Source organism: Phascolarctos cinereus, unplaced genomic scaffold, assembly GCF_003287225.1.
Source record: "Phascolarctos cinereus isolate Bilbo 61053 unplaced genomic scaffold, phaCin_HiC Scaffold_2;HRSCAF=192, whole genome shotgun sequence".
Classification (NCBI taxonomy): domain Eukaryota; kingdom Metazoa; phylum Chordata; class Mammalia; order Diprotodontia; family Phascolarctidae; genus Phascolarctos; species Phascolarctos cinereus.
The window spans coordinates 21,400,940-21,425,115 of NW_027555625.1; the positions used below are offsets into that span (position 1 = coordinate 21,400,940).

General features: G+C 40.4%; 1 protein-coding gene across 1 annotated transcript in view; it reads left to right on the forward strand.

Moving 5' to 3' along the window:
- The first annotated feature begins 207 nt into the window (after positions 1-207).
- The window catches only part of LOC110218459 (C-type lectin domain family 4 member F-like), a 30,279-nt gene continuing 6,310 nt past the window's right edge, over positions 208-24,176 (forward strand). Inside the window, exons 1-4 of the mRNA XM_021001199.2 lie at positions 208-382; positions 16,314-16,430; positions 16,985-17,131; positions 18,342-18,493. Of these exons, the coding sequence (XP_020856858.1) occupies positions 322-382; positions 16,314-16,430; positions 16,985-17,131; positions 18,342-18,493 (477 nt within the window). The 5' untranslated portion in view covers positions 208-321. The remainder of the gene's footprint in view (positions 383-16,313; positions 16,431-16,984; positions 17,132-18,341; positions 18,494-24,176) is intronic.

Genomic DNA, 24,176 nt, shown 5'->3' on the forward strand with positions numbered 1-24,176 from the left:
CCTGCCTTTCCAGTTCTAAGGGGTCCAGAGAAAATGACACATATCTGCCAGCCCTATAGCAGTATATAAGTGGCAGTTATGGCTTCCCATATCCAGTCTTGACAGATGTTTTGAAATAGTGCAAACTGTTTCCTTTTTAATCTGATTTAATATTTACTGGATGTCCACGAGACCAAAGATAAACATACATTTTTACACACATCCTCTCAGTGGGAGTATTTTTAGCCAAGCCAATGCACCAACTTCCCCCTTGTTTTTCCTACTAAGCTTTGAGAGTTTACAAGCCTAAAGTTTGCATCGGGCACCGTGAAAGTCAGGACCATGGACACTGAGAACATCTATATGAACATTCATACGAGAAAACCACCCCTAAAGTCACTGGGTGAGTATGAGAGACCCCCAGATCTTCTTCCTTCTCTTTGCTCTAATTTATGGGCAAATCGTGAGCTACATTTTACTATTCAGACCAAAATCCCATCTCTTGAGCTTTCACTCAAGGCTCTTCAGACACAAAGGATGAGAAGAGAAGGAACAGAGGCTGTTTTATTTACTTTCCAGTCTACCCCCAGTGCCTGGTGTGGGGATCTGTATCCAATGGGCACGGCTCCCCAATGGTGACTAACAAACAAGCTGAGGAGACACACTCAGAGAAATTCTGAATAAATGAGACCTGGGCAGAACAGATGGACATTAAGTAAAAATTAATTCTGTGGCTGTATTCCCAGAGCCTAGCCCACTGCCTTATGTACAGTAGGCACTTGATAAATGCTTGTCACCTCAAGGGGAATTCAAAGTATAAATAGCTTCCTGGCAGGTTAGGTTAGAAAATAAGGGTAAACAGCAATACAAGGAGACATCTCCAAAGGCCTCGGGATGGAAAATGCTCTCCACATCCAAACAAAGAACTATGGAGTTTGAATGAAGATCGAAGCATACTATTTGCTATTTTTCTCTTCTGTTGAGTTTTGTTTCCTCTTTCTGGTGATTCCTCTTATTGGTTCTAATTCTTACTTACAACTTTACTAATGTGAAAATATGTTTAATAGGAATGTAAATGTGAAGCCTTTATCAGATTGTGCACCATCTTGGGGAGGGTGGGGGGGAGGCAGGGGGAGAAAAATTTTAAACTCAAAAGCATATGGAAGTGATTGTTGATAAATAAAAATAAATTAATAATAATAACAAAAAGAAAATAAGGGTAAGGAGGAAGGGGAAAAGCATTTATATAGCACTTACTATGTACCAAGCACTATGCTTAAGAAATTTTTACAATTATTATCTCATTTGATCCTGACAACAACCTTGCAAGGTAAGTACTGTTATTGTCCCCATTTTACATTTGAGGAAACTGAGGCAAACAGAGGTTAATTGACTTGTACAAGGTCACACAGGTAAGAAGTATCTGAGGCTGGATTTGCATTCAGGTTTTCTTGACTCCAGGTACAGAGCTCCATCCATCGCACCACCAGCTGCTTCACTGGACTCAAAAGAATATGATAGAATATCTCAAAACCTTGAAGGGCACCAACCCTAGCACAAGGGTTTAAAGCAGGTGTTCTTAACCTTTTGGACAATCTGGTGAAGTCTACTCAGAATAATGTTTATAAATAATCGAAGAAAATACTAAATTTTAGTTAGATGTTAGTGAAAATAAAAGTGTAATTTTTCCCATCCAAGTTCATAAGCTCTCTCAAATCTCTCCATGGACCCCTTTGAGGTCTGTGGACCCCAGATAAAGAACCCCTAGTGAGGAGTTTCATGCTCAGCCTTAACCTGGATCATTTCAAATGTTTATCATGCCTTGGTTCCAGGGTAAGGAAATATTCCAGAGAGAGGCAGGACTGTTTCCATACAGGTTGGGAAGGACTGGAGAGTGACACTTGGCTTGCCTAAAAGGGAGGAGAGAAGAGGAGAGGTGTACGAAGCAGGGAGATGACCAGGCATCCATTTCCCCCTCCCACCTTTCTCTACTCCTTCACCCTCAGTACCTTCTTCTTCTATTTATTTTGTCACACTGAGAAGTAGTGTGTGTGTGTGTGTGTGTGTGTGTGTGTGTGTGTGTGTGTGTGTGTGAGTTAATGGATCAAAGTGAGCTAAGACTGGACCATTAGGATGATGAGAATTTAAGTCCTACCTCATTGTATAATATCTGTAATACTGATTTCACAAGGTGGTCCTGACAATCTAATGAGATTATATGCTTTAAGAATTATTTAAATGATGGCTGTTAGTATCCTCATCTCATAGAAGCACAGGGCTTAGAGTCTGAAGGAAGCCTAGAGATTCTCTAATCTAAGTCTTACCCCACCCTTTATTTTTAAATTTTTTCAAAAAGCAGGTATTTCTAAATTAATCTGCTTCCCCCCATTAGGCAATTTTTAAAGTGCTATTTTGTTTTCTCCCAATTTTTCATTAAAAACAATTTTTAACATTTGTTTGGTTTTTTTTAAGTTGTGAGTTCCAAATTCTATCCATCACTCCTCTCTGAGACAGTAAGTAATTTGGTACAGGTTATATGTGTGCAATTACGTAAAACATTTCCTATTAGTCATTTTGTGCAAGAAGACAAGAAAGAGAGGGAGGGAGGGAGAGAAGGAGAGAGAGAGAGAGAGAGAGAGAGAGAGAGAGAGAGAGAGAGAGAGAAGAGAAGAAGAAGAAGAAGAAGAAGAAGAAGAAGAAGAAGAAGAAGAAGAAGAAGAAGAAGAAGAAGAAGAGAGAAAGAGAAAGAGAAAAATAATATACTTCAGTTTGCATTCATACAACATCAATTCTTTCTCTGGAGTAAGCAGTTTTTTAAAGAAAATTCTTCAGTATGTGTCTACATGATCTAACAGCACAAATTCCCACACTGGCCATGCCCAAACATTCATCACCTGTCAGGAAGTGAGTGACATGTTTCGTCTTTATTCCCCAGCTTTGGGGATGAGAACTCACTATTTGACAAAAAAAAAATTGTTGGGAAAACTGGAAAACAGTATGGTGAAATATATATATAGAAAACTGATTCAAATTTATAAGATAACAAGTCATTCCCTAATTGATAAATTGTCAAATGATATGAACAGGCAGTTTTCAAATGGAGAAATCAAAGCTATTTATAGTCATATGAAAAATGCTCTAAATCACTATTGATTAAAGAAATGCAAATTCAAACAACTCTGAGGTACTACCTCACACCTATCAGATTGGCTAATATGACAGAAAAGGAAAATAATGAATGTTGGAAGGGATGTGGAAAAATTGGGACCCTAATCCACTGCATTCATTAAGAATGTGTAACATAGGGGCAGCTAGGTGGTGCAGTGAATAGAGCACTGGCCCTGGAGTCAGGAGGACCTGAGTTCAAATCCAGCCTCAGACACTTGAGGAGTACTAGCTGTGTGACCTTTCTCCCTCCCCACCCGCTGTCATTGAGAAGACAAGCATCTCGATACAGGTTATAAATGTGTAGTCATGCAAAACAGTTCCATAGTAGTCATGCTGTGGAAAACCAACTATATTTCCCTTCATCCTATCCCGCCCCCTAGTTATTCTATTCTCTCTTTTGATCCTGTCCCTCCTCAGAAGTGCTTGCTTCTGATTACCCCTTCCCCCAGTCTGCCCTCCCCTCTATCATCCCCTTGTTCTCTTATCCCCTTCTCCATTATTTTCCTGTAGGGTAAGATAGCTTTCCATTCCCAAATGAGTGTGTATGTTATTCCCTCCTTAAGCCAAATCAGATGAGAATAAGATTTACTTATTCTCTCTCACCTTCCCCCACTTCCCCTCCACTATAAAAGCCTTTTCTTGTCTGTTTTAGATGAGCTAATTTACCCCATCCTACCTCTCCCTTTCTCCTTCTCCCAGTATAATCCTCTCTCACCCCTTAATTTTATTCTCCAGATATCACCCATTCACCTTCAACTCACCCTGTACCCTCTATCTATCAATCTATCTATACATATAATTTTTAACTCCCACTACCCTAACACTGACAAAGGTCTCATGGGTTACAAATATCATCTTTCCATGTAGGAATATGAACAGTTCAACCTTAATAAGTCCCTTATGATTTCTCTTTCCTGTTTACCTCTTCATGTTCCACTGGAGTCCTGTATTTGAAAGTCAGATTTTCTGTTTAGCTCTGGTCTTTTCATCACGAATGCTTGAAACATCTCTATTTCACTGAATGACCATTTTCCCCTTGAAGGATTATACCCAGTTTTGCTGGGTAGGTGATACTTGACTGTAATCCTTTTTCCTTTGCCCTCCAGAATACCATATTCCAAGCCCTCTGGTCCCTTAATGTAGAAGCTGCTAAATCTTGTGTTATCCTGATTGCCTTTCCATGATACTTGAATTGTTTCTTTCTGGCTGTTTGCAATATTTTCTCCTTGACCTGGGAACTCTGGAATTTGGCTACAATATTCCTAGGAGTTTTCCTTTGGGGATCTCTTTCAGGAGGTGATTGGTGGATTCTTTCAATTTCTATTTTACCCTCTGGTTCTAGAATATCAGGGCAGTTTTCCTTGATAATTTCTTGAAAGATGAAGTCTAGGTTCTTTTTTTGATCATGGCTTTCAGATAGTCCAATAATTTTTAAATTCTCTCTCCTGGATCTATTTTCCAGGTCAGTTGTTTTGCCAATGAGATATTTCACATTGTCTTCTATTTTTTCATTCTTTTGGGTTTTTTTACAATATCTTGATTTCTTATAAAGTCACTAGCTTCCAATTGCTCCATTCTAATTTTTAAGGAAGTATTTTCTCCAGTGAGCTTTTGTACTTCCTTTTCCATTTGTCCAATTCTGCTTTTTAAGGCATTCTTCTCATTGGCTTTTTGGACATCTTTTGCCATTTGGGTTAGGCTACTTTTTAAGGTGTTATTTTCTTCAGTATTTTTGGGGGTCTCCTTTAGCAGGCTCTTGACTAGTTTTTCATGATTTTTCTTTCTTTCTTTCTTTCTTTCTTTCTTTCTTTCTTTCTTTCTTTCTTTCTTTCTTTTTTTTGTTGTTGTTGTAATTTTAGGCAATGGGGTTAAGTGACTTGCCCAGGGTTACACAGCTAGTAAGTGTTATATGTCTGAGGCCGGATTTGAACTCAGGTCCTCCTGAATCCAGGGCTGGTGCTCTATCCACTGCACCAGCTAGTTGCCCCTATGATTTTTCTTGCATCACTCTTATTTCTCATCCCAGTTTTTCCTCTACTTTTCTTACTTGCTTCTCAAAATCCCTTTTGAGCTCTTCCAAGGCCTGGGACTGATGCATATTTTTCTTGGAGGCTTTGGATGTAGGAGCTTTGACTCTGTTGTCTTCTTCTGGTTGTATATTTTCATCTTTTTCACCAAAGTAAGATTCTGTGGTCTGACTCTTTTTGCACTGCTTGCTCATGATCCCAGCCAATTACTTGAGTTTTAAACTCTTTGTTAAGGTAAGAGTCTGCTTCCAATGTGGAGAATGTATTGTCCCAAGTATCAGGGGTTCGTATAGCTGTTTTCAGAGATACTTGTAGGGACCTGTAAATTTTCAGTTCTTCCAAGGTGGTATGATAAGGGCGAGGTGTTTACTCCTTTTCTGGCCTGTGACCACAAGTACTCCTTTCTGTCCTGTTAACTGTGAGGAGGGGTTCCTCTTCACAGCTATTACAAGCACCACTATGCCAGCACTCCTCCTCATCCCAGCACCGCTGCCCAGAACTGTGACCCAGATCCAAACACGGGCAAAGCAAGAGATTCCTGCCTCAGCACTGGCAAAGAGATCCCTGCACTCCCTCTCTGATCAGCCACTGGATTCCCCCTCAGTCTGTGGGCCAGAAGCTCGGGAAGCAGCTGCCCCCCCCCCCAGCTCCCAGGGCCATGCTGTTGGGGAATGGAGCTGAAACCGCTCCACGTTCGCTGTGGCCTGCGTGCCCACACCACACTGTGCTCCCAGCCCGGTGCGATACACCTTTGTGATCAATCATCCAGGTTGTCTTGGGCTGGAAATTTGTTTCACTCTGTCTTTTTGTGGGTTCTGCTGCTTCAGAATTTGTTTAGAGCCATTTTTTATGAGTATTTGGAGGGGTTTGGGGGAGAGCTCAAGCAAGTCACTGCTTTCACTCTGCCATCTCGGCTCCGCCCCCTCATTCAATTTTCTCCAGAAGTCTATCTTATCTTTTCTAAAAATTTTCTTTTCTAAAATTTTTACTTTTCTAAAATTCTAAAATTCTATTCACCTCTTTAACTTTCATCCTATAACTCATTTAACTTCTCCTTTAGGAATTTGGATGCTATACCATTTGATTCATATATGTTTATTATTGATATTAGTTCATTCTCTATGGTACCTTTTAGCAAAATGCAGTTTCCTTCCTTGTCTTTTTTAATTAGATCTGTTTCTGATTTTGCTTTGTCTGAGATCATGATTGCTAGCCCTTCTTTTTTTTTTCACTTCAGGTGAAGCATAATAGATTTTGCTTTTACCTTTACTCTGTGTGTATCTCTCTGCTTCAAATGTGTTTCTTGTAAACAACATATTGTAGGATTCTGGTTTTTAATCCACTCTGCTATCCACTTCCAGTTTATGGGTGAGTTCATTCCATTCACATTCACAGTTATGATTACTAATTGTGTATTTCCCTCCATCCTATTTTTTTCTATTTGTACTCTTCTCTCTCTTCTTTCACACAGACCTCCTCACCAATGTTTTGCTTCTGACCACCATCTTTCTCAATCTGCCCTTCCTTCTATTGCCCCCTCTTTTCTTGTTCCCCCCTCCTACTTCCCTATAGGGCAAGGTAGATTTCAATACCCAGCTGGGTGTCTATGTTATTCCTTCTTTGAGCCAAATTCAAAGGTTCAAGCAATGCTCATATGCTTATCCCATTCTACCTCTCCCTTCTCTCTTCTCCAAGTGCAATCCTCTTTCTCACCCTTAAATCGTTTTACATCATCCTATCAAACTTAACTCACATCCTCTGTCAATGTACACTCTTTCTAACTGCCTTAATAAAGATACAGTTCTTCAGAGTTACAAGTATCATCTTCCCATGTCAGGATGTAAACAGTTTAACTTATTGAATAACTTATGTTTTTTCTTTCTTGTTTACTTTTTTTATGCTTCTCTTGAGTCTGGTATTTGAAAATCAAATTTTCTGTTCAGCTCTGGTTTTTTCATCAGGAATGATTGAAAGTCCCTATTTCATTGAAAACCCATCTTTTCCCCTGAAATATTCTGCTCAGTTTTGCTGGGTAGTTGATTCTTGGTTGTAACCCAAGCTCTTTTGCCTTCTGGAATATCATATTCCAAGCCCTCTGATCCTTTCACGTAAAAGCTAAATCCTGTGTAATCCTGACTGTGACTCCTCAGTATCTGAGTTGTTTCTTTCTGGCTGTTTGCAGTATTTTCTCCTTGACCTGAGAGTTCTGGAATTTGGCTATAATATTCCTGGGAGTTTTCATTTTGGAATCTCAAGAGGTGATCAGCGGATTCTTTCAATTATCATTTTACCCCCTGGTTCTAGGATTCCTTAATAATTTTTTGAAAGATGCCATGTAGGCTCTTTTTTTTAGCATAGTTTTCAGGCAGTCCAATAATTCTTAAATTATCTCTCCTGAATCTATTTTCAGGTCAGTTGTTGTTCCAAGGAGGTATTTTATATCTTCTTCTATTTTTTCATTCTTTGGATTTTGTTTGACTGATTCTTGATGTCTCATAGTGTCATGAGCTTCCACTTGCCCAATTCTAATTTTTAAGTAATCATTTTCATTAGTAGATTATTGTTCCCCCTTTTTCCATTTGGCCAATTCTATTTTTTAAGGAGTTGTTTTCCTCAGTGAATTTTTGTACATCTTTTTTTTCCATTTTTTGTGCTTCCTTTACCAAGCTGTTGACTCTTTTTTCATGATTCTCTTGTATAACTCTCATTTCTTTTCCCAATTTTTGTTCTACCTCTCTTATTTGATTTTTAAAATCCTTTTGGGCTCTTCAGGAGTCCTTTTTGGGCCTGAGATCCATTCATATTTCTCTTTGGGGCTTCACATGAAGGTGTTTTGACATTGTTTTCCTTTTCTGAGTTTGTATTTTGATCTTCCCAGTTGCCACAGTACCTTTCCAGCCTATTTCATGAGTTTGACGTTCATTTCTGCTCCTGGGCAAAGAGGCCCTGTCCCAAGCTTCTCGTACCAGGGTCCAAGGGCCTACCCACTAGCCTGCTGTGTGGGAGCTGGATGCCTCACAGCTGGCCCACTGTGCTGCTGGCTTGCTGAGCCAGGCACAAAGATTGGTTGCTGATCTATGCTGAGGCTAGGAGCCTCCTGCTAGCTTGCCCCCTGCATTGGGCTGCACTCCTGATCTACCCAAGTAAGACAACTGTTTCCTGCAATCCTTCTAAATTATCTTGGCCTAGAAATTGTTTTATATCCATCCTTTTGTGAGTTTTGTTGCTCCAGAATTCATTTTTAGGCCTGATTTAAAATTGTTTTAAGGGGAACTGGGAAGAGCTTAGGCAATTTCCTGCCTTTTCTCCACCATCTTGGGTCTGCCTCACCAGCAATAATATTTTTAAAGCATTTTGCAAAGCTTAAATGCTAGCTATTATTAGTATTATTAAATATCTATCATTTCCCTTCTAATTCTGTCTTCATTGATTTTATTCATGCAAAAGACTACTAATTTATGTAATTAAAATTCTTTTTTATTTTTATGCCCTTCTTTGTCCCTCATGTTTTCTATAAGAATTACTTCGTGACAAGTCCTTTCATTAATCTTCTTGAGAGAGGTTAAGGTTGTGTGGTGGGGAGATGAATCTGCCCCTGAGAAGTCCCTCCCACCATCACCTACTCAGGACTGGGGATGATCCATGAGCTTCTGTCTTTTTTTTAAGAAACTTATTATTTTATTTTTTCTCAATTACATATGAAAACACTTTAACATTCTTTTTTATGTTTTCTTTATCTTAAACTTAAATGCAAAATGAGAAAAGAAAAAAATAAAACATTGCCATGTACATGGCAGACCATAAGAGAGAATTCAATACAAAACAATAAATTTCCATTTCAAGAAAACCTATGTAATAACTACTACATATTGTTTTCAAAGCTGCCCCAGCTTTTCTTTGTTTTATTGTTGGTTTTCTTTTGTTCTCTGCTATTCACTTTTTTGCTTTTTTTTCCTCTCCCTGCCCAAAGAAGGCTACAATTAAATATACACATATATATATTTATACATGGACATCTATAAATATACATATATATACACATATACACTCATACACATATATGTAAGACCATACTGTGCTTATTTCTACCTGTCATCTGTTTTTCTGAAGGTGGATAGCATCTTCTTTCATAGGTCCAAGTCTTTCCATGTTTTTCTAAATCAATTAACTCATCATTTCCTGCACTTCAGCAATATTCCTACCCAATCACATCCTATCTGAGAGACCGTCTATGAAAATTTTTCTCCAAATTTTCTGGGTAGCTTCTATTCTTGGCTACAAAGGTTTTATTTATACAGAAATTTTTCACTTAAAATAATCAAAATTATCCTTTTTACATTTCAATAATGCTCTCCTTTATAATACAGTTTAAGGTCTAATACTCCTGAATCTACTTCCTTTATATCTTTTTTTCCTGATTTCTCTGAAGTTCCTGCCCTTTTGCTATTCCAAATGAACTTTCTTACACTTTTTTCTGACTCAATAAAATAATTTTTAGAAATTTAATTGAGATCACATTGAATAAATAGATTTGTTAGATAAAATTATCATTTAAAAAATTATATTGGCTTTACCAACCCGTGAACAATAAGTGTTACTTCAATTATTAAAATCTGCATTTATTTGTATAAAAAGTGTTTTATGTTTATGTTCATATCTGCTCAGGTATTTATACTATCTTCAGGGGTGGGAAACCTACAGCGTCGACACCACACGTGGCCCTCTAGGTTCTCAAGTGTGGCCCTTTGAGTGAATCCAAACTTCACAGAACAAATCCCCTTAATAAAATGATTTGTTCTCTAAAATTTGGACACAGTCAAAAGTCCAGACCCAAGGACCTAGAGGGCCACATATGGCCTCAAGGCCACAGGTTCCCCACCCTTGGGGTATTTTAAATAGTCTAAAACAATATTGAATAATATTGCTGACATATAGTATAGTTTCTCTATTTTTCACTTTTGCTTAAATCTACTTTATCTCAGATCATGATTACTATCCCTGATTTTTTTTTCATAATAAATTCTGCTCCTGTCCTTTACTTTATCTTTGTGTGTATCTCTCATTTTTCTCTTTCCTCAAAGCAACATATTATTGAATTCAAATTTTTAATCTGCTATCCATTTCTGTTTTATGGGTAAATTCATCTCATTCATATTCCAAGCTACAATTACTTGTGTATTTTCCTTCTTCCTATTTTCTCTCACTATCCTGCTCGCTCTCCTCACTCCTCCGCTTTACTTCTACCTGCTACCTTGCCCTCCTATTCCTTAACGTAGCCACCTCTTTGAAAGTCCCTCCCTTATTCTCTCCCCCCATCCTATCCTCTTGCCCTTTTATTTCTTTCTGAATTTAGAAGACTTTTATACCCTTTTATACATACCTACATACACATACATATACATACATATATAGGCATACATATATATGTATATGTAATATATATATATAATTTCACTCTTTAACAAACTCCTGATGAGAGTAAGGTTCCAGCACTACCCGCCCTCTCCCCTACTAGTTTCTTCTGTATCAATTTTTCCTTTTGTGCCTCATTTGTATGAGATAATTGCTCCTTGTTATCTCTCCCTATATTTTATTTTTGGGGTATTTTTTTTAGAATCACCCCATCACACACAACTCAGCCCAAGCCTTTTTTCAAACTATCCAAATAGTGATGATAACCCTAAAAGTACTGCTAATATTTTCACACATACAAAGTAAGCAATTTGACCTTATGGAATCCCTTGTAATGGTCTTTACCTCATATTTCTTCTGGATGTTATACATCAAATTTTCCCTTAAGTTCTGTGGGTTTTGTCATAAAAAACCTGAAAGTCTTTCACTTCATTAGATGCCTTTTTTTTCATTCAGAATTATATTTGACTTTGCTGGGTAAGTTACCCTTGGTCATAACCCCAGCTCTTTTGCTGTATGGAATATAGTATTCCAAGACCTACAGCTCTTCAATGTAGTAGCTGCTAGGTCTTGTGTAATCCTTATTGTAGCTTCATGATATTTAAATTGGGTGTTGTTTTTTTCCTGTTGCTTCCAATATTTTCTCCTTAACCTAGGAGCTTCTAGAACTTCAGTGCAATTTTCTTTGATAATTTCTTGTAATATCAAGATTCTTTTTTCATCATAATTTTCAGGTTGTCTGACTATTCTTATATTATTTCTCCTAAATCTGTTCTCTAAATCAGTTGTTTTTCTGATGAGATGTTTCACTTTCTCTTCTATTTTTTCATTCTTCTGGTTCTGTTTCACGATTTCTTGATGTCTTAGAACATCCTTACCTTCCCGTTGCCCAATTCTATTTTTCAAGGAATTATTTTCTTCCTTAAGTTTTTGATTCCCTATTTCAAATTGGTTGACTTTATTTTCATAATCTTCTTTTATTGCTCTTATGTTTTTTCTATTTTTTTCTCAATTTCTCTTATTTGATTTCTAACATCCTTTTTACATTCTAAGAACTCTTTATGTGCTTGGGATCATTTGACATTTCTCACTGAAAAAAAAGTGTGGCTTTTTTAGCTCCATTATCTTCCTCTGAATATGAACCCAGATCTTCTCTATCCCCATAATAACTATCTATGGTTGGTTTCTTTCTCCTTTGCTTACTCATTTTATTTATTTATTTATTTATTTGTTTTGTTTTTAGCAGCCGTTAGTGTAATCAAGTTGTTGACCCGAGGTATGGGGAATGATGCCCCAAGCCCCAGGTTCTTGTTAGTGTTATTTTCTAAGGTCTGTCCCTGGGGCTTAACCTTGGTCTCTCCTCTCCACTCCTAAGCCATAGGGCCCCTAGCCACACTGTCCCACAAATGATCTTGTTCTCTGCAGTCCATCTGGTGGCTACAACCCACAGCTGTCCTCTCTGCCCCAGAACTGAAACCAAGGACTCTGCTCTCCTGCAAGTGTCTACCACCAACAGGGATCCCACCCCTCACTTCCTGCACTGACCAGGTGTGTGCTAGGTCTTTCTGACTCCATGACCAGCTATGCTGCCTCCCTACAGGATGAAGTAGGGAAGCGAAAGTCACATCACAGAATCTGAAGGTTGGTTAGAAGAAGCATCAGCTGCTGTTAAATCTAACCCATACATGAAAGGAATCCCCACAAGCACAACCAAAGAAGAATGATCCAGACTCTCCTTTCTAGGAGGGGGAGCCTACGAGGTGTTAGGAAGTTTTCTCTACATCAAGCCTAACTGACCTTTTTGCAACTTCACCTCATTGCCCTCTGGAGCCAAAAAGAACAAATCTAATCCTTTCTTCAAATCACAGCCCATCAAATACTTGAATGCAGCTTTCCTGTCTCCTTCCCATATCTTTCTTCTCCCCCAGTCTTCCATTTTCAAGGCTAAAAGTGTCCTGGTCCTTCCAAATGATCCCAATATGATATGGACTCAAGGCCCTGCACTGTCCTGGTCACCCTTCTCTGGACACTCTCCAACCTATCAATGTCCTTCTCCAAGTACAGCGCTCAGTACTGAACATCATGCTCTGATAAGGGCAGAGGGCACTGGAAGAATATATCATCTTACTATTCTTGGAAGATGACCTAATATCACATTAGCTCTTTTCCTGTATAATGAATTGTCATCATCACACAAAAATATTCCCTAATGAAATGGCTACCTCTAAAAATTAGTGCTCAGCATGCAGGGGGTTCTCAGTAAATGAGGTCTGAATAGTTTGAGTGAAACCCAGCTGGAGGCAGGTAAGGGGGCCCTGTGGAGACCAAGCCAAAGATTGCTAAGATTTTGTGGAGGAACAAAGTTCAAAGGATCACAGAATTCGAGTCAGAAGGGGTAATCTAGAAGTAATCTAGTTCAACACCCTCCTTATTTTACAAGTGAGGAAACTGAGGAACTAAACTTAAATGACTTTTCTAAAGTCTCTTAGGTAAGATTTCAACCCAGGTCTTCCTGGCTTCTGTCAACAGAAGATTTTAAGTTTGATTCTGGAGGTAAAAGGGAATCACTCGAGTTTCTTGAGTAAAGGCCAGACCTGCACTTTAGGAAGATCTTTTTGGCATCTGAAAGGGGAGAGTTGAGGCAGGGACACCAATTAGGAGGCTATTGCAACAGACCAGGCAAGATGAGGGTCTAAAGGGGTTGGCTGGGTGAGTAGAGAGTCAGAGGTGTGTTTAGGAGATATTGAGAAGGTAGAGATGATGAGATGGCAAGTCATCTGATACTTATCATCACTGAGAGTCACCTGAGGTATGCTAAAGCTTCCCTAGGTCACACAGCTAGTATGTGTCAGAGGTAAGATTTGAACCCAGATCTTCCTACCTTCAAGGATAGCTTTCTATCCACTATGTCACATTACCTGACTGTATTTACATTATGACCTCTCAAATTATATGACTGTGATTCTGTAAAAGTGGTGCTATCACAATGCCTGCTTTTTTCTTTTGTTTCATTCTTTTTAACTTAAACATTTAAAAAAAAGACTATTTCCATATACCAAGAATACAGAAAGAAAATTCCCTATGAATTATGAATTGCTAATTTATTTTAAAACAGTATATAAGAAATTCTATATGTTACTTTCAAAACGGTCCTGCTTGGCTATGCTTCCTTCTGAGCTGCCTTCTGGTCTCCTCTGTGCATTTAAAAAAATGTTTCCATGTCCCTCTTTTGGAGGGTGAGGAAGTTCACCATGAATAACCTCTTTCCTTTGGTACCTTCAATTAAAAACTAAGCCAACAAAAAAAAAGTAATAAATAATACAGTCAAGCAAAATGAATCTAAACAGTGACAAAGTAAATATGTGTGTATGTATGCATATATGTATCTTTCTGCATCTTATGTCCATTGCCTCTGTCAGGACGTGGGTACCATGCTTTATCATGGGTTTTCCATAGACACAGTTAACCATTGTATTGACCAAATCTTTGAACATTGTGCATAGGAACAGCAATATTGTATAATGATCTACTGTGAGTAACTTAGCTATTCTCAGCAATACGATGATCTAAGACAATTCTGAAGGACTTATGATGAAAGGTGTTGTCCATCTCTAGATGAAGAACTGATGGAGCCTAAAGGCAGACCAAAGATACTTTTTCTTTATTTTCTTTATTTTGGGAGCAGTTTTTGTCCGTGTTTTCTTTCACATCATGACTTACATAGAAATGTGTTTTGCATGCCTACACATGTATGACCTATGTCAAAATGCTTGCCTTCTCAATGGGGGGGAGGGGAGGAAGAAGAGAATTTGTAACTCAAAATCTGGGGGGGGGAAATGTTAAAAATTGTTTTCACATGTAACAGGAGGAAAATAAAATATTAAATTTAAACCTCTCAAAATTTTTATGATGTTGCCAGCCTAGTATAAATCACCCTCCAGGTTCTGCTCACTTCACTCTGCATCAGTTCATACTACCCAGGATTCTTTAACATCCTATTTTTCATCATTTCTTAATTAATATTCCATTACATTCATATACCTCAATTAGTTCAGTTACTCCCCTATTGTCTAAGAGGCAACATAAGTCACCTGCTTAGATTCTCATCATCTTCCCCTCCTTTCACTGGTTTGTTTTGTTTCTGACTCCTTTGTCCATTTCAGAAAAGGTTCATATGATGCCCACTCCTCCACCCCTTCCTCCATGTTTGCGGATTCTTCCTCTGAGTACGACAAATAACAAGTTCTGCCCCCCCCTTCTTCCTGTTTTCTACACTTGTGTGTTTCCTGTTTGTTCCCTTTCATTTGACCCTCACAACAACCCTGGGTGCTAGGTGCTGTTAATATCCCCATTTTGCAGTTGAGGAGACTGAGGCTGAGAGATGTTAAGTAACTTGCCCAGGGTCACCCAGCTAGTAAGTGTCTGAAGCTGGATTTGAACTCAGCTCTTCCTAACTCCAGGTCCAGCTGTGGCACCCCCTAGCTGCCTCGGAACCCATTTCTTGAGTAATGATTATTTATTTCTCTTTTGGGCTACTTACTCTCTTTCCTAGTCTTTCCTCCAAGCTTTTATTTCATTTTTCGTGTCTTGCTTCATTTGTTCTAGGTATAAATGTAGTCTTTGGGGAAAAACCCGCTGACCTACACCTCCTGACATTAACCTCCCTTCCTTGATCTTTGAGTTTCAGAGAGCTGAATCTTTAGTGTCCTCAGGGCACCTCAGGACAGAGTGTTATAAACCTCAGAGCCCCCAGACCTGAGCTGTCCAGTTCTGATAGACCTCAGAGCCCCCAGACCTGAGCTGTCCAGTTCTGATAGACCTCAGAGCCCCCAGACCTGAGCTGTCCAGTTCTGATAGACCTCAGAGCCCCCAGACCTGAGCTGTCCAGTTCTGATAGACCTCAGAGGCCCCAGATCCGAGCTGTCCAGTTCTGATAGACCTCAGAGGCCCCAGACCTGAGCTGTCGAGATCTTCACAATACAGCCACACTCTGGGGGCTGCCCATCACTACTCCCCAGAGCTTTGAGAGTCCTCACCAGGGACTTCCTCCTCACCCTAGGGCATTCTCAGTCTGTTCTTGCTCCATCTGGATGAAAAGCCTAGCAGGCTATGCACGCTCTTGATTCATCTCATCATACATGCTCCTAACCCATCTCTGGTCCTGTTGGGAGGCTATCATGTACAGGTTCTATGTCCTTTAAGCCTCAGTTTCCTCATCTATAAAATGGGGATAATAACAGCCCCTACCTCCCAGCACAGTTATAAGAATCAAACGAGATAACATATGTAAAGTACTTTGCAAACCTTAAAGCATTCTAGAAATATTAGCTGTCGTTATTAGAAGTCACGATGACCAATTTTAATGGTCAGAAATGAGTTTTTGCATTTAGACAAGGCTCACGTGGCCACTGCAGACAGATACGTCTGTCCAAAAATAATCAGATTTGCATAAATGTGCACATATGTAAGAAAGAGGGGGGAGACAGAGAGGGAGTAAGACATCATGGGAAGGGGAGGTAGGGAAAATAGAAAGGACAAGGTTAAAAGAAGAGGGAATGGAAAACAGACTTGGAAAGCTGATGTAGCTTTCAGTCTCCCTTCGCCCTTCTCTGGGTCCATAAGGGCCAGCCAGGGATCCGGTCAGCTCCAGCAGGGACAAAGAGCCTGTTCTAACTTTGGAAGCTATTTCCCCAGGGCCTTTCACCGACACTTTCCTTTCCTCCCCAGATGTAAATCCAAAGGCAGAGACACAGCCAGCCTACAAGAATCTCAGGATCCTTTACGCTGTCCTCATCTTCTTTGCTCTGATGCTGGTGGCTTCCTTGACAGCTACGATTATTCTGTGTAAGTCCCCAGTGGGGTCTGGGCTCCAAACCTCTGTTTCTGGTCAGACAGGAAGAAAGCAAAGTCCAAGAGGAAGCATCTGACCAGTGAAGCCTCCAAATGACTGAAAATTATCTAGGATACTTCTTCCCTCCCCCCCAAAAAAAATTTGGGGCTGTTGCTACTTTCAGAATGTTAGAGGTGACTGTCATTTCTATGATAGCACAAAATCACTGTTACAGTCTTGTGCAATGGAAAGAGAGCTGGATTTAGTCACAGATCACAGGTTCAAATCCAGACTCTACTGTGCATTATTTGTATGATTTTAGGTAAACCATTTCATCCCCCTTGGTGTCAGTTTCCTTTTCTGTAAAAGGAGGGGTTATACTCTAGATGACCTCTGAGGTCCCTTTCAGATCTAAATATATGCTCCCATGTCCCCATGGTCATCAACAACCCAGCCAATGAGCTTGGGTCCCATTCTTTCCTTTCTGACTTTTCTCAGAAATTGAAAGGTGGTCTCAGGAACCTGCCTTGCACCTCCCCCATCTTGCCTGTTTGTGTACAATGTTTAGACTCATGGGAAAACACATGCCTACGGCTACATGGGAAACCAGTGCCTTGCGACTGCATTGATAACTCCACCCTAGTGGCTATGGAAACGGAAAAGAGCTATTTGGAGAAACTCAACACTTCCTATCAGGCACTTCAACATAAATACCGTAAGTTTCATGACTACCTGTGCAAGTTAGATCCTCTGGGGGTCATACCCTGGTCTGAAGCAGACTCTTCCTTTGGGATCTCTCTGGGGGTGAGGCATAAATCCAACAACAACAATACTTTGCCACATGAGATAGTTTAGTCTTCTCCATGCTAGAGCATCCTGAGATGAGTGGCACCTGGTACTACTGGGTGACTCACCTTCACCAACTTGCCAATAACATTAAGTTCTTTGACAAAAGGTCCAGTTCCCTGCCTCCTGCCTGCTATCCACTTGTCTGTCCATATGTGTCTTTCTCTGGGATTACCCAACTTCCCCCAGCTCAGGGGCCCATCTGGCAGCTTGGCCTCAGGTCTGTTTGGACTTCTCTTGTCTTTCCCATTTGTGGTCAGTGTTGATTTTTCTTGGCCACTGTGAGTCCCCACTACCATCATTTTTTATAAACCCCCATGTTAAGTGGATGTGGATATTTCCTAGTTTTTCCCTTGGGATGCTGGCTCTTCAGGGAAGGACATTCAAAAAACTGGTTCAGATGCTCACTGGACAGTTGCTGTCCAGCCAGGCTCTGATTGGCCACAATATTGGCCCGAACTGGGAGGGGCTCAGTCTCATGTGACCTCTGGTCTGAGAGCTTGGAGCTGCCACTGACATTGTCCCAAAAGCACGCCACAAGTGTCCAATCTTCTTCTTCTAGGGGCCTTTTGCTGTCTGTCTCTGAGATCTCAAATCCTTATAAGACTCCTGGGTTCCCAAGCCCCATTTGGCTACTATGGTTATACCCTTCCCTTTAGCCCTATCTCTTAAAGTCATACCACCTCTGGAGATGCATAGGTCTCGCTCAGGTGTGCAAGAGTTCCCAAAGCTTTGTAGGTGGCCTCTGCATACAGAGGAGATTGATGGAGGAAGGAGAACAACTGTTAGTTTCATAGACATCCTCCCTCTTGGTAACTCCCATCAATCATCTTGTAGAGGTTCATAACGTGGGATCTGAGGACCTTTTAAAAAAAATTCAATATGTGTATTTCAACATAATTGGTTTCCTTTGTAGCTTTATGTGTTTTACTTTATGTATTTAAAGACATTATTCTGAAAAAAAATCCACAGGCTTCACTAGACTGCCAAACGAAGCCATGGCATAAAAAGATTCAGAATCTCTGGGCTGGAGGGATCTGCAGCCCCTATTCACGTGCTGTCTCTCCCCAACCATTAAGGGACTGTCCTCACACTTGTGTCTGAAGGCTGGAAGCTGCATGACGGGAATATCTACTATTTTTCTAACGAAAAAAAGCCCTGGGCAGAGGCTCAGAAGTCCTGTGTGTCTAAGAACTCCAACCTGACCTCAGTGACCTCAGAGAAAGAACAGGTCTGTGGTGCGCGTGCATGCACACACACACACACACACACACACACACACACACACACACACACACATCACAATTAACAGGCCATGGGAGAGAAAGAGGAGAAGAAGAGGGGAGATAGCAGCAAAGTCTTCTTTTATACTAGAGTCCCAGTACAGGAAATGGGGGGTTGCCGAGTATGGTGGGTGAAAGATGAAAAGACTGAGGCAACAAAGGTTTGATCTTCCAACCATATTGATTTATAAAGCAATGTATGCCAATTGCCCAACAAATTAGGACCAGGCCTCTTCCTCAGCTTAGGATTAGACCCTGAATACAGGGGAGACAGAGTTTTATACATTAAAAACAATCAAAGAAACCAAATAAAAGAAAACAATACAACACGAGGTAGTCTGATTTTTAATTGGAAGAAAGATTAGGATTTTCCAAGTTGACACAGGAAGAGTGAACAGGTGCAATTCTCTGAATTCTGAAAAAAAGGTGTCCCACTTCCCCCCAACAAGTGTCTGTAAAAAAATCAAAGGAACGTGGAAACAAGGATTGTTCAAATAAGACATATGGGTTGCCTGAGCTGTACAACTGTGAGAAAACTTGCGTCAGTCTTTGGATCCAACCGCGTTTCTGGTCAGCATGACCTAGGTCTTTGGTTAAGGGTCCCTAAGCAGCAAGAAAAGGTGGTCCAGTTTGCCAGCCATGCAGGACTAGGTTCAAATAATACAATAAGATTTTCTCCCAATTCCCACAACTGAATAAACTTTTCTCACAAGACAGATTTGGACTAGACCCATAATTAAATAGAAAAGGAAATGAGCTAGCTCCAGAACTGAGTCACAAGGTGGAGTCGGTGGGGTTCACTCAATTCCCACAATTAACTGCTTGTCCTACTCCCCTCAGTCCCTCACAGGTATGGAACAGAATCAAACCATGGTCCTGTAGAACCACAGAACCTCAGAGGGGGAGGGGCTGCAGAGTCAAGGAGTTGAACCAAGCTTATACCTTGATAATAATATCCCCTGTGACAGGGATCTTATCCTGGAGTGCCTGACCTTGTTGTTCAAATACCACCTCAGACACTTCCTAGCTGTGTGAACCTGGACAATTGACTTTATCTCTTTCAGACTCAGTTTCCTCATCTGTAAAATGGGGATAATCATAGTCCTTCCGTCTCAGGGTTGTTATAAGGATCAAATAGGATAATATTTGTAAAGTGCTTTACAAACCCTAAAATGTGACCAGTATTAGTGACTACAACTGTATTTCAACAGAATTGGTTTCCTTTGCAATCCTATGTATTTTATTTTGTGAATTTAAAAACATTACTCTGAGAAAGAATCCAGAAGCTTCACCAAACTGATGCCAAAGGGTCTAGGGCACATAAAGGGTGAAGAGCCCTTGCTCTACTGTACTTAACAATGACCATCCTGACTTCACCTGACGACCTCTAGGGAGGGAGAACTCATCATTTTGACCAACAATTCATTCCATTTGGCACTGTCCTTGTCAGGCAGTCTGTATTTCCAGCAATCCTGAATTCTCTTCTTGGAAACCTCCACCCCTGCTTCAGGTTCTATTCTCTGGGACCAAGTAGAATAGATCTAAAACATCTTCTACATCAGTGATGTCCATCTCACCATACACAAGGATGCCTTTGGGTGTACATTGACTTCAAAAACAATATATAAATATCGTCTATGTTATATTTTTAAATTTTGTTATATTTTCTAATTACATTTTAATCTAGTTCTGCCACACAGAGAACAGCATCTGACACCCCCATGCACAATAACCCATCCAAAAGATAGTGAGACAGAGACAGAGACAGAAAGAGACAGAGAGAGAGAGAGAGACAGAAAGAGAGAAGGACAGAGACAGAGAGAGAGACAGACAGACACAGAGGGACAGAGACAGAGACAGAGACATACAGAGAAGGAGAAAGAGGGATGGAGGGGGAGAGAGAGGGAGAGAAAGAGAGAGGGAGAGAGAAGGAGAGAGAGGAAGAAAGGGAATAAGGGAGGGAGGGAGAGAGCTTTTAGGAGGAGATGAGAGTACCAGAGGCCCTGGTGCACCCTTAGTATTTTTCTCACAATCAAAATCTCAGAGTTGGAAGAGGCTGCAGAATCAATTGGTTAATCATAAGTCCTTATTGAGCTTAAGTTCCTATTGCTAGTTGCTAGGAGCTGGAACACAAAGAGAGAAAAAACAATCCCTTGCCCTCAAGGAGCTTACATTCTATGTGCCAGACACTGTACGGGGGTAAGCTCTGGGGATACAAAGGTTGCTGTTCTTCTTTCATTTTCAAAGAGGACCGATGACATCACAAGTGATGACTGGCACGTGAATTGGATTTAAGTGAGGCAGTGCTGCACACTCATCAGCCTCACTCTCTCTTCCTGAGTCATCGAAGTCCAGTGGCAGGAAAAAAAATCAAGACAAAGAAGGAAAAAATCCCTGCCCTTTAGGAGGCTACATCCTATTGGGAGAGACAACATGTCAACACACGAGTCTACACAAAGCGAAGATAAGGCAACTGTGTTGCAGAGATGCAGGAGGCACCAGCAGCAACTTGGAGGATGAGGAAGTGATGGATACATGTAGGAAATGGCATATGGGGTGAGCTTTGAGGGGAAATGGATTCATTGCATTGGAGGTAACGAGAGAATGCATCTCTGTCACGGGAGATGATCTGCACAGACACGGAGATGAGATAGAGTGTGCTGGATCAAAACCAGTTAAGGAGACATGTTTGGCCAAACACTCTGTAGTGTGTGAAGGGAAGTGATACCTAATAATCCTGGAAAGGTAGGTTGGAGCCAGGCTGTCCAGGTCTTTATGTACTAAACAAGAGGCATCTGTATTTGATGCTAGATGTAAAAAGGGAGTCTTTGGAGTTTATTGAGCAGGGAAATCTGGCTGCTTTGTGAAGGATGGATTGGAGAAGCAAGGGACTTGAGAAGCTACTGCAATAGTCCAGATGAGAAGTGAAGAGGGCCTGAATCAGAAGGGTGGTCATTTGAGTGAAGAGAAGGGAATAAATTCAAGAGATATTGGGAAAGTAGAAGCAAGACTTGGCAATTGAATGAATATGTAGAGTTGAGGGTGAGAGATCAAGGATTACTCTGAGATTGGAAATGTGGATGACTGGAAAGAAGTCATCTAGTAGTCCAACTGATATCTCTACAAGAATCCTCTCTTGACCACTGGCAAATGGTCATCCAGGCTTCCCTTGAAATCAACCCTTCCTCCACCCTAAGCCCTCTGATAGAAAACCCACTAGCTCCTGAGGCAGCCCTATCTACCTTGAGGTAACTCTTGTTGTTAGTAAGTTTTTCTTGATATCAAAACTAAATGCATCCCTCTGCCACTTCCTTGTTTCCTCCATTTTAGTGCCAAGCAGAACAAATCTAACCCATTTTCCAATCCCTCTCCTGACACTTACTAGCTCTGTGACCATGAGAATATACCTTAAACTCTCTGAATCTCAGTTGCTTCATCTGAAAAATGGAAAAAATTATACTCACAGCATCCATTTTGCAGGGCTGTTGTATAACTCAAACGGGTTAATGTACGCAAAATGCTTTGTAAATTTCAAGGGTATGTACAAATATTCATTATTATTACCAATGTCATTTGAAGGCAGCAGTCATATTTCCATCCATAAATGTCTTTTTCAGACAAAATACCCTCAGTTTCTTCAATCAGTCATAATACGACATGAGCCCAAAGCTTCTTATTATCCTCATTGCCCTTTCTTGGGCATTCTACAACTATATATTAATGTCCTCCCTAAATTACAGTGCCCAGAACTAAATATATTGTAGTCTTGTGGTGTCTGACCTGGACTTAGTGCAATGAGATTATGCTAAACCTGGACATTATGTCTTTCTTAAAGCATCCCAAGATTGCATCTGTTTTTCCACTATTGAGTCATACTGTTGTCTCATTGAGCTTGCAGTCTACTAGAACCCTCAGATCTTTTTCCAGTGACCTGCTGTCTTGCCATACTTGTCCATATTTATATAATTGAATTTTTGAACCCACAGTAAGACTTGACATTTGCCCCTGTTAAATTTTATCTAATTACATTTGGCCCAATATTCTAGACCATCAAGAGCTTTTTTGAAATTGATTCTATTCCTCCCAGTTTTGAGTCATCTGCAAATTTGATAAGCATGCCATCTCTGCTTATATCCAAGTCATTGATAAAACTGACAAACAGTATAAAATCAACCCTAGATCTCTGAGGTGCTCCACTGAACATCTTTCAAGTTAAAAATTAAACCATTAGTCACTATTCTTTGGGTTTTGTCAGTCAGCCAGTTCCAATAAAACTCAATGGTATTATCACCTAGCTCTCTTCCATCCATCTTGTCCATCAGAATAGCACGGGAGGCTTTGCTAAAAATCCAGCTCAATTTTAAATCCTCCCCTCCTCTACCAGCCAATCTACCAGCTCCAAGCCATCTCCATGGCATACTGCCTGAGGCCCAGCCTCCACCTCCATTAGGAAGAAAAGGTCCCACCCCTGGGATTAGTGAACTTTCTCTTTATCTTGTCCAGTGTTCGGTCCATCATGCCACTTCCTGAATACCTCCATGAAGTGTTGCCAGTCAGGTACCACCACCCTTTTCCCAACTCTAACTCAAAGAAAGGTGATCAGATCAACACTAGCATTTCACAAAAGGCATGCCAGTCATTTGCTCTATGACGCCAATCACCTTTCTTTGGTCCAAAGTACTGCACCTGGCCTCCATGCCCTTTACTGGTTTTGTCCTCTTCTATTAGAATGCAAGCTACTTGAGGGCAGGGGCATGTATCTGTATCTCTAGTGCTTAGCATCGTGTCTGAGATTAGTAAGTGCTTAATCATTTTTTTTAATTCATTCTGTATAATAAACCTGTCAAAAAAGGAAACACAGTCTGCATTCACTGGCATCCTAGGATTTCTAATCCAGGACACTTATTCCCCTCTTAGCCTGAAAACAATTTGGGAGTAATTGTGGTCTTTGAGCTAGAAGGCAGACTTAAGTCACGCCCCAGGAGCTCTCAGAGACACATACTGTCTTGGAGACATACTGAGAGGAACGAGTGGCAACCTCAAGAGTTAAGCAGGAGTAGCAGTCAAGGACGGCCTTCCCAGCCCAACCAAGAATTAATGAGGAGAGACTCAGTGACATGAAAAAAACAGTAACAAGAGAAACTGAAAGGACTGATTGAAGGGGGAGAATGAAAGGAGTGAACTGCTGCAAATGAGAAAGACGAGATCGAGGAGGGTAACTGGCCCCCTACAGACTTCTAGGAACAGAAAGTTCAGACTGAAATTACTGGTTATACTGAACTCTTTAAGAACTAAGGGACACTCCAAAGATAGTCTGCTCTTTCCTCAACTTTTCTTCCTCATTCCTGTCCAATTACAGATACTGTAATATTTTCTGCTAGCTTCTTTTACCTGAATATTTCCAGTCTCTTGATTTTTGCCTCAAACATAGAAACTAATTTTTTATTAAGCACCTACTATGTGGCAAGTATTATCCTAAGTGCTGGGCATATAAAGATAGGCAAAAGAGGTCCCTGCCTTTAAGGAGTTCACAGTCTCATGAGGGAAGATAACAAATAAAAAGAAACAAAAAAAAAAAAAAGAGGGGAAGGGAGGATACCTGCCTGAGAACATGCTGAAGTACTTCACCAA